General features: G+C 38.5%; 1 protein-coding gene across 3 annotated transcripts in view; it reads right to left on the bottom strand.

Annotated features, from left to right (window-relative positions):
- abch1 (ATP-binding cassette, sub-family H, member 1) overlaps positions 1-11,663 on the bottom strand; it is a 29,487-nt gene that overhangs the window by 14,759 nt on the left and 3,065 nt on the right. For all 3 annotated transcript variants that reach the window (XM_035664191.1, XM_035664194.1, XM_035664193.1), the window contains exons 2-6: positions 10,591-10,739; positions 7,882-8,041; positions 6,402-6,556; positions 3,750-3,857; positions 2,414-2,507 (exon numbers count right to left, since the gene is read on the bottom strand). In XM_035664191.1, the coding sequence (XP_035520084.1) occupies positions 2,414-2,507; positions 3,750-3,857; positions 6,402-6,556; positions 7,882-8,041; positions 10,591-10,739 (666 nt within the window). The remainder of the gene's footprint in view (positions 1-2,413; positions 2,508-3,749; positions 3,858-6,401; positions 6,557-7,881; positions 8,042-10,590; positions 10,740-11,663) is intronic.

Here is an 11,663-nt window from a genome sequence, read left to right as displayed (position 1 = left end):
AAGAATACAAGAACATCAATAGGTAAAAAAAACAATATAAAACAGTACACAGCATAGAGAGATAAAGCAGCTGCAGTAAGGAGGTTATAGCTAGTTCAGCTACATAACAAATATTGCAGCTTTCCTGACTGGAACAAATAAACATGTTGCCTTTGAGAAACTGTTTGGTTTGTGGCATGTGGTGTGGGACTTACTGCACAACAGAAGAGAAGTGAAATTTTAGCTTTTCACCCTTTCACCCTTTGCATGTTTCCTTAAATTCATTATAACTGCACAGAAAATAAAAGGCCATATGATCTTAAAGGAATAGTTTGAAATATTTGGAAATAAGCTTATTTGCTTTCTTGCCAAGAATTAGACGAGAAGATTGATACCACTCTCGTGTCTTAAGTATGGAGCTAGAGCCAGGAGGTGATTAGCGTAGCTTAGCATAAAGAGTACTTGCAGTGGGAAACAGTTTTGCAAGCATATTGTTTTTACGTTTTCCATTGTGTATGGATTAACCAAACGAGATACAAGTCATCAGTTAGTTAAGTACTTGAAAAAGTTATTTCTCATTACTGAACAGCAAAAAGTAATGAGTGACATCACTGTTACATTACTTTTCATGAACTTATTCAACCTAAATCGAATACTTTCATTAAGCCTCGACGCCCACATGTCATATATTCTATATTTAAATGTGTAAAAGAAATAGAAAATACTGTTACTGACCATTACCAGCTAGTTAACATTACAACAAAAAGTCCCAAGTGAATTTCATCACATCCTCCAGCTCTGTAAGCTAGCCAAAAGCTAACGTTACCAAGCCAGTTAAAACCATGTAAACATGTTATTTAGACAACTTTGGACATACTGCGAGTCTCCTCTTTTGGTGACTAACTAGGGGAGAGCTAGAGTAACTCTCAGTGGAAAGATAATGGTCCAAAATGATGGACTTTACCTTCAACAAAAAGAAAACAAATGTGGCATGTGGAAAGCCAATAATCTACAGAACAAACTTACACCTATAAAACTCGGTTTTATGGACTTTTTATACAAAGAAGATTGCTGGTGAAACAATGACAGGATTTATGCTGAACCAAGCATTAGTTTTATCAGCAGTGAAGGTGACATGGGTGTTAAATGTACTGTACAAATGTGGGGCTATGGGCTCACTGTATGTCCTTTGGACTGTGTGAGACCGTTTACCGTAGAAAATACAATTCTGTGGTCAAGACATGATAAAGACTGAAATATGTGGCTGTATGTATGTGCACAAATGAACCCAGAAAGTGCCTGTTCTCCCTCTGTGTCCTGAAACTGTTATTCAGTTCATTTAATCTACTGCACCTTGATCAGATGATAAAAATCATGTCATTGTTGCCAATAAACTTCTTTCAGGTAATTACTTTTCTAGCAATTCAGTTTTATGATTTTTATGACAAAATTATGACAATATGGCTTAACCATTCGTATCTATGTACACTAAGCAAACCAATGTCATCAAAACATATATTTTTACACAGACTGGACTTAAGGATGAAGCTGGAATTGTTCTATATTTTTCTTAAGGTGTGTTAGTCATCTGTCAGCACTCTCTGACTAACCAACTCTGTTTGTGACACTTTGTTGCTGCTGAAGATGTTAATCTTTTAAAATGTTCACAAATATATTATTTCATTTGAAAAGAAAAAAAGTTGAAATTATTCCCTAAAACAGCTGGACACAGATTTTAGCAAACTTTTCTCATATAGGAGTAAACTGTGCATCAGTTGGGGACTATTTTCAGTGGTGGATTAATACACATCTGGGACTAGTGAATATTTACAGCAGCTGGACGATGTGGGACTGAGACTGATAAAATACAGTGACAATGTTCATCATCATCATCATGATCATCATCGGTGTGGCTCACTTAAGTGTTTTTAATGAAAACAATGGAGCTCTGTCACACAGCAGAATTAGATATATCAGGATACACAGACTATATGTGTTAGTAGGATCGAGTCATTGTTGGTTTAGTTTAAGCTTATCCTTTAAACGGATTCATAAAGTAAAATTATGTACAAAAAGAAATTATTTTGGTCAGTAAAATGTCAAATAAAGACACAATAGAGTTTCTATACAAACAAAAGTTTTTTTTTCCCATAACTCTTATTCAGTAAGAGCTTTTGTCCCTCCTGTCAAAGCTAATAAAGACTAAACTTCATCTAACATGTTGACACAGTGCTGATTATCAATGGAATCATTGTTTTTCTATGAGGCGGTGAAACATGGGGACTAGTGTGGATGCTTTGTTCCATAGATTTTGTTGCAGTATTCCTGATTCTTGTTTGTGAGTGTTTATTAATGCTTAATTTGTCCTTGTGTGTGTGTGTAAATGCATGTGGGTTCTCTGTGTGTGTGTCCATGCATGTATGAATTATCTCACCACATTGGCCTGCCTGGCCTCCTCTATGTAGTGTGTGGTGATGATGACAGACACTTTCCCCGTCTTCACAATCTCCACTAGATGCTGCCAAATCCTAGAAAGGAGACCGAAGAAACAAATTACATAACACTTAACCCGCTTCTTAATAGATTTTTTCTAAAATTGTAGCCTGAAAAAGCTCATAGCTTTGCCAGCAGTAATTTGGCTGCCAACCATCTGATCTGATGTGGCTTTGTGGTGCTATTACACAATGAGACTGGAACAACACTGAGGGAGGGCAGCATGCTTTCAAAAAGGTTTCTGGACTTGCTTCTCCAGAACATATGCATAAATGTTATTGTTAGTCGTTGTGAAGTTGTTATACGAAAGCCACCAGCCATGTTTCCAATTTAGAAACGCCATTTTGAAGGATTCAGTATAAAATGTTCAAACTCTAATATGAAAACTTAGGGTTCCAACATTTGCAATACTGACTGAGTGTGTTAAAAGTCCAGTGTGATTTAGTAACATCTAGCGGTGTAGTTGCTGATTGCAACACCCTAGGCTCACCCTCAAGTTCTAAGCATGTAGGAGAAACTATGGTGGCTGCAAAACTTCCGAAAGGCCCTATCTAGAGCTGGTGTTTGGTTTGTCCAATCTGGGCTACTGTAGAAACATGCCAAAGTTTTCTGTTACTCTTTACTGTCAGCCATTACAGTGTAATTCAAAATGTGACTGCCATCAAATGCAATGAAAGAATTGTAAGGACTACCCTACAACTAAATCCCCTACATGTTGTTAATTACTATTGAGAGTATTGTTAATATATAACACCTATAGTATGAGGAGGACAGTCAGCGTTTTCAGTAAGAGCAACTCACACATGGAACAGTCTGCCAACACTTATCAGAGGTTGTAACACATATTGCTAATTTAAATTTAGGTCAAGATCAAGTGTGTGACCATAACTTATTCAAATAACCATTTTTTATGTCTTGTTGTCCTTGTTTTTAAATCATTTATGTATTTTAAATGAGTTGTGCTCTGCTATATGTACAGTATTTCTGCTGCTGTTGTGTCTTTTGTAGTTAGTCTATTATAGCTGCCCAGAGAGACTGCAGATGGAAATTAGCCAGGATGGATAAAGTGGCACACTGTCCCTGTAACATTAATATATAAATTAAATCAAATGTACGTAAATCTATTTTGTTTTGTATGTTTTTATTAGGGGATGTGAGAAAATGACATGTTCTTATGGGGCTGGATGTTTCCAAGAGTGACATAAGTTGGAGGACACAGTGGAAAGAAACAGCTGTGTGTGTGTGTGTGTGTGTGTGTGTGTATGTGTGTTACATACTTAGCCCTGAGCACGGGGTCCACTCCGACTGTTGGTTCATCCAGGATGAGCAGCTCGGGATTCTGAAGCAGAGCCGCTCCCAGAGACACCCTGCGCTTCTGACCACCACTGTAACACACACAGGAAACAGGTGAGGAAACAAAAAGAAACAAACAGGGCAACAAAGGTGAATCTTCTCTCACATTCCTAGTTGCTTTGTAACTGATGATCCACCTCGCCGCTATGCATGCCGCTCACTCCTGAGGGAGGTGGTGTGGAAACCTGCAAGACGAACCTGCCTGACAACACGCAGGGAAACAATGAAGAAGAGAACGAGGGAACTTGGGAGGAAGGGGCATTTTGAAAAATGTACTTTATTTAATTTTTTATATTTGTATTTTTTATATTAATAAAAAAAAAAAGATCAAGTATCACAAATTAGCTTACTGCTCATACCTTGTATTAAAGCCAAATAAAAGAGAATGATATGAAGAAGTACGCGTGCTGCATGGTGTGTTTATTCATACCAGGAATATCTTTCATACTATGTATTGTGAACAGTTTCAACAACCTGTGTGTCACGTAAAGCTGCAGCAGAACAAGTGAATAGAAGCCGCATTAATGCAACCGACCTTTAATATAATGCTGAAATAAAACAAGTCGTTTTTACAGCAAATATAGGAGTTTAAGTTGCAGCTCAGTAACATGACAGGCTGTTACACCACACATGACATAAATATTACATGAACTGCTAATGAAGGGGCCTCTTTGGGAACACAAGGGTCTTTGTAACGAGTCAGGGAGGTGAATCAAGAGCTGAAACAAGAGATGCTGATTATTCTTCCTCCAATAACTGCAGAATCAAAAAAGGGCTATAAACCCCTTTTATTGATATTTATCGGTGCCTGAGAGATTGCAACAGCAGTGTCAAGTTTTCTCTTACATCTTACAGGGAGTAAAGAGATCCAATGGAAATATTTGGTTTAATGCCAAATATTCTATTTTTAATTTGCATTGCTTGATTGTTTCCTTTTATGGCTTGGGAACAAGGCTTTTTGGTCTTTGTACAGCATCTTCCTCTGTGGAAAGGATAAGAATGTGCGCAGCTGATAGTTGGAAGTTCAGCTGAGTAGAAAGTTTTTCTTCTAAAACGGAACAGCTACAATACGAGCTGCCAGAAATCCTAGCAGCAGGAATTGACCGAACAAGGCTGTGCCGATATGATTAGTTGTTCAATGGGACGATAAACGTATTATTCTACCAAACAGGTCACTGGTTAAAGCTCAGACTTGTTGGTTTGTCTTTGAGGAAACTGACATCCTTGCTTGCTGACATTTATTTTGGTGTACTGGTTAATATCTAAAAAAAACTTTGACAGCACAAAGAGGAACTACTTTACAGCATACAATATAAACGACACAGCATACAATCAATAAACTGGCAACTTCACATGATATTTCCTCAAATAAAACTTTGAAAGACAGGTGGACCTGATGGCTACACAAAAGAATGCAAACCTGCGTTGCCAGATTGGGCGGATTGAGACTGACGGGACACTCAAAATCTGTTTCTTATAAGTAATGTTCCAAAAAAGTTTAATGATACAATTAAACTAATAAAACAGAAGGCAGGAGGAACGTCAAGACCCTACACTTCATTTTTCATCTTGTACTCTGGTCTGGCCAAATTCCTTCTGAGCACACAAGGACAAATCCAATATTGAGGGACAATATTTTCTCTAAGACTCTAAGGCAGGAATACTCAGAAAAACTAATATTACATATTATTGGTCACATATTATTGGAGTTGGCATTATCTCAGTCCGTAGGGAACCAGACGGGCACCAATTCGAATCCAGCATAGTATCGACTGGTAGCTGAAGAGGGGGCCAGTTCCTCTCCTGGGCATTGCCGACTGTGCTCTTGAGCAAAGCACCGAACCCATCACTGCTACATGGGTGCTGATAAGCGGCCCATCATTCCACCATCTCTCCATATTTGCATGTCGATCAGCCCTCAGTGTGTGACTGTATTTTGGGCCTGTGTGCAAAAAAATGGATGCTCTCTCTTTATTTGACCTTTGCTTGTCTGCTTACCAGACAAAGCCATATTGTTTTATGGACATTGGGTTCGGTTTACAGCTTGTGTATGAGAGAGGGATTATGTTTGTGTGTGTTTGCACAATAATTCATTTAATTCAGGTTTCAAAGTCCACGTCTGCAGACAGCTATAAAAACACATTTTAGCTCACTTCATAAACTGGCATTATCTAGGCAAATACTGCATATGGCTTCAGTTCACCACACCTGGGATCGAACATCTTTACTAAGCACAAACAGTCTAAAATTACCTCCTGCAAAGAACTGCACAAAGGGACAAAGGATAGTAGTTATATCAGTATCCTTTCACCATTGTTAGATTGCTGAAAATCTAACAATACTGATGTCCAATTGGCTAATGGTTGACAATGTTGTCCAAAGTTCACCTGTAACAAATTAAAGAACTTCAGGTGAGTGATTCCACAAACAGCTTCTGTTGTGAATACAGTGAAATGGACCTACATTAATCCTACATACCGTATTATGTTCTCCAAAGCACTAACCTCTTTGGAGAAGCTCTGCTTCAAATCACTTCATATTAAAGTAATTCTGTCGTCTACTACATGTGTTTATACCTGAGATTTCGGACCAGGCTGTGCTTCTGAGGTAGATCCAGGAAGTCAATGAGGAAATCCATACGTGCCTTGGTTTCCTTCGACGTCAGGCCGTGGATTCGGCCAAAGAAGGTCAGGGTGTCACCAATGGTGAACTCGTTGTACAACGCCAGCTCCTGCAAAACACATCAACAAAGTTTTAAAAGGTTGTGAAGTGTGGATGTTTTATCACAGACGTCACAGATATCAGTGAATAGAGGTGTTGCTTGAAACTCATATTTGATAGAAGCATTTTTTTTAGTTACTGCAGCTTTTTCGATCCCCACATGGACCTTTATCATGTACCTGACTTTACTCCACTAACATATAATGTTTAATGTTAAGCACAAGCAGCTGTACAAGATATTCAGTGCTACCTTTCAGTACCCAGCCTTAGTCTTATGGCATCTCTTCTATTATTTCTTTTTTGATAAATTTGGTCTAATGTAAAATTCTTATTATAACCTCCTGCACAATACTGTTCCATCACAAAAACTAAATGTTCCAGCACAGCCCAGGACAAATATAACCAAAGATAAATACAGTAGATTTACTTTAGCATTAGTATCTGTTTTACTTCACTCTATATCCTGCAGATCTGCCTCTGCACTGCTGCCTTCTGAGCAGTCATGCAGAGACCCTTGACTTTCCATTTTCTTAGAGTGTTTCTGTCAGTGAAAGGATTACTGCCTACATTTCTAGAAAAACATTTAATCTTGAAGGATTAAGGGCTTAAATAATAGTCCATGTGCACATTGTTCTGTAACAGGAAATTAATAATGTATAAATATATAATATATATTGATAACCTCTCTGTTTGAGACAAAAGTTACAAGTCAATGAATTTCTCTGCTTTGCAGCATCAGACAACACAAGTTCACCACAGCGGTACAACAGTTGCACTCTGGGGACCAGAAGAGATGTCACATTTCCTCTCCCCTGAGTCACAGATCTCGTCCTACAGGGACCAATGCGACGTACAGGTTACACACAGGAGGACACAGGCCATGTGTGTTATCAGCCTCATCAGTTATCCAGTCTGACAGTAATGGGAGACACTCGGGCACAGGTCACTCACTGCAACAGAGGCTAAATGAAAGAAGCCCCTGAGCAAGGCACTTAGATTTGAGGGTCTAATTAATAACTCCTTGATGTGAATGTTGGGGAGAAGAAAGACAGGTTCTTAAAAACCTTCATTCGGCAAATTTAGGGTTTAAATGTGGAGCTGAGTGAGTAATTGGACTTAATGTGAACAGAGGAAAAGAGTTGACTGTGAAAAAACAATATTTAAGACTATTAAACACCTTTTCAACTGTACTTAATCCTTAATGGAATTTAAGACAGGAACATGTCAGGAATTTGTAGCTTTTCCAACTATTTCAAGGGCCTTTTGGTTTGAATGAACATAATACACATTTACCCTTTAATGTGTGAAAGATATATTCTAAGATGTCGTATTTACCTGTGGCATGTATCCGACCTTCCTCCCCGGCACGTCGTGACCAGGGAACGCAGGTGGCTTCCCTAACACAGAGATGTGACCCCGCGAGATTTTCAGAGTTCCCACGATGCATTTCAGGAGTGTGGTCTTCCCACACCCACTGGGCCCCAACAGGCCATAACTGCGACACAGAACAAACAGCATTTTAGGTCAAACAACTTTACAGTCTATATTTAGTACACAGCGTGTTGTTGGATTTGATCAACTTCCTGGCACACAAACACACCATCACAACTCTAACTGGCATGTTCAGTCATTATAAATGTAAACTGAATGGAAACTAGTGGATTGAGTAACTGTAGCTTCTAGTGAGCCAGTCAGACAGACATGGAAGGAGGTTAAAGAGAGGACATAGACACTATCTGTGTAAGCACCCAAAGATAACCAGATGACTATATTAGATAAACCCAACCATGGCTGCAGGCAGTGTAGCTACAGTACATACTAGTGCTTTGAAGAGGCCCTACGATTAGATTGTGTAAGTAACTACCAAACAACACAAAGCAGCACACGTTTACTTTACCACCATGTGCTACATTCATGAATTGTTAAAGTTGCAGTTGGAGTAACAGTTCATGTTACAGTTGGAGGAGAAAGAAAACAAAACTTTCATTAATCAGTCTGCAAAAATCATAATTTTCAGTTGGAAACTTCTACAGGAATAGTTTGACGTTTTGCTCTCAAGACTGAGATGAGAAGATCGATACCATTGTCTGTGTGTTCAAGCGACTATAATTAATATATTTGACTTGACTTCTCTCATACTGTACTCTGCCTGCTTAACACCAACCAGCAGGCAAACACAGTTAGGAGCTAGCTGGTGAACACAATGGATCATTTAGCAGATAAAGAGCCAGATATTTCCCTGAGTGGTTGGTGGAGGCCAAAACAGAGCTAAAAAGAGAGTGAATGTTGATCCATCATATTGATTGATACATGATAAATTAATTAATACTAATCTTACTGGCTGTGTACATATAGGTTTATAAGGCGATCGATTGTTTATACCTCGCTTCTGCTGACCCTAACTGGCCAACAATATCTTATTACATGTTTAAGAATGGAGCTAGAACTGGGAGGTGGCTGGCTTAGCCTAGCTTAGCATAACGACTGACCAGAGGGGAAACAACTAGCCTGTCTCTGTCCAAAGTTCAAAAGTCTACCAACACCTCTAAAGCTCACTAATTAACTTATTATATTTAATTTGTTGATATGTAAAAATGTAAAAAAAATTGTTTGATAGAGAGAGTCATGTAGTGTAATAGTGACAATATATATACATATATTACATAACTCCAAAAACACAACTTGGTATTTTTACATTTTTGTTTGTGTACAAATGAAACATATGAGATACAATGTGTTATTATTATTATCTACACAGTGTTTTAGTCTCAGCTGACCCACTGATCTCAGAATGCTACATGTTATGTTCTGACTTGTATTTGGGCTTCTTTGATAGTTTCCTTCTTGTGTGATGAACATTGGTAAACAAGCAAAGCTTTACAAAGAAACCTTTTGTCTTTGAGTCTGAGGAAGTAATGGAATTTGTATGTTTACTTTCTACAGTTTAAATTTGTCCACTTATCCACTGGAATATGAAAAACACTGAAAGAAATCGATGTACATTGTCAGAAAAATTATTTTTGTGCAACTATACTGGCCTTTTGTTTAAAACCAATTTGTGAAAGTCAGTCAGTAAAAGGGCCTTAATGTAATATTTGTATTAAACAAAAATAAAAAAAGAAGATCACATGCGCAATGTAACACAGCTGCAAGCTGTAACACTATATCAGCTTTGTCATTCAGCACATTTCCAGCCTGTAATAAAAGTAAGAAAGCTTGTTGTCTCTGACAGACTTTCATACTCATCACTTCCCCATTGTTTCTGTCATCAGAAAAAAAAAACAGTTTAAGAGCCTAAACTATTTCTGACACAAAGTTTTTGTTTTTCCTCTTCCAGCCTGTAACGTGTTAACCTACATAAATCCTCTCTGGCGAAGCACACAGACAGAAATAACAGATGACATAATACTACAGGAAAAACAAACTGTGTGCATTGTGGATTTCAGTTCTTCTATGACTACTTGACTACAAGAGCTGGACTACAAAGCAATAAGTACAGTAAAACTATTTGTAATAATGTCTACGACCCTCAAAGAACGTCTTCTGCCCTTTGGGGTTTCCTGCTTCAACTTTAAGAAGCCAAACAAGTCGATTTTGGACAGTTGACCTGGCAGTCCAGCAGGAGATTGAAATATTGATCAGTCAGCAGATACATGACAAAGAAGAAGGCAAGTAGACTAGTTTCAGCCAGGTTCTGAAAACCTCACCCGAGAATCATAGCCTCATTTACATGTTGAGAACACACCTGCTGACTGGGAGGAGAAGGACAAGTCCTTTGTTTGTGCCTGCCCATTGCTACAAGGGGAGAAGTGGAGGTGTAAGGTTTCAAAATACAACTTACAGTATTATCTTAAAAGATAGCTGTAGTTATATTTTCAGCCTTTTCCATGCGTGTCTCCTATTTCCTTGATTCCCTATCAATGCGCTTTACACTCAGTATCAAGGAAAAGAACAGATACTGGTAAACAGATACATGTCTTATCAGTAAAGGAAAATAGTCTCAAATTGCAGCCATGATGACTTGAGCCCATACATTGCACTCACATTTGTCCCTGCGGTACAGTCAAGTTGAGGTTGCTGAGGACCTTCAGTTTCCCGTACGACCGGCAAACGTCCCGGCACCGGATTGCAAAATCCTCCTGACCAGCAGGCAGGGAAGCCTCCAAATCAGCCTTCATATTTCCCTCCTTCAGCTGAAAGAGAGGACAACACTTTGTTAAACATCAATAACATTCCTGACGGATGCCTGTCTGCAGATATTTACTGATTATTTTCAGATTTCACCAAATAACCTGAGCAGATGTGACACGTGGACAACAAGGCTGAGAGAAATCATATCACAGCAAGAATAATAATTCATGGGTGCCCGGTTAGCTCAGTGCATCCTGGTCGGTATACTGGGTCGCCAGCTCTGACTCTCACCTGAGCTAACCGGGCACCCATGAATTTATTCTTGTGTATTTAATTTCTCATCCTGTGATCCTGGATGATTTTATAATTATCTGTTATCTATATGTTATGAATATTTTGGTCGCTGAATCCTGAACGAATAATCAGTAAATATCTGCAGACAAGCAATCTTAGAATTGTTATTGATGTTTACCAAATGTTGTCCTCTCTTCAGCTGAAGGAGTGGATATGTGCTCTATGTCTATGAAGGTGATTTGGAGGCTTCCCTGCCTGCTGTCCAGCGCCAACTGGAGTGTCCACAGAATTGTTAGAGACGACTTTGTAGGTTTTTGGAAAATACACACTGAAAAGAGTCCACATGCTTAGATACCGCTTTCAAAAGGGTTTGACTGTAGCCTAAAAGGTACAAAATGTGAGTGCAATGTATGGCTCAAGAGTCATCAAAGATTGTGACCTACATAAGTTTGAGAGGGATTCTATTCATTTTTAACCTGAATAGAGATGTATCTGCTGTATTTACCAGTATCCTGTTCTCTTGTTCGATTTGTTAAATTGCTGAATGGAGTGATATAACACGCTGATTGAATAGGACAAGGAAAATAGGTATAAGCATGGAAAAGGCTTGAAAATATATAACATGCAGCGTATTTTTGAAGAGCTATTCAGATACTGTAATTTGGGCTTGTTTGAAACCTTTGGCCAAACCT

Source organism: Morone saxatilis, unplaced genomic scaffold (assembly GCF_004916995.1).
Source record: "Morone saxatilis isolate NCDOM2014 unplaced genomic scaffold, NCSU_SB_2.0 Contig19, whole genome shotgun sequence".
Lineage (NCBI taxonomy): Eukaryota > Metazoa > Chordata > Actinopteri > Moronidae > Morone > Morone saxatilis.
Note: the sequence above shows the minus strand (reverse complement) of the source record. Positions and strands in the feature narration are given on the sequence as shown.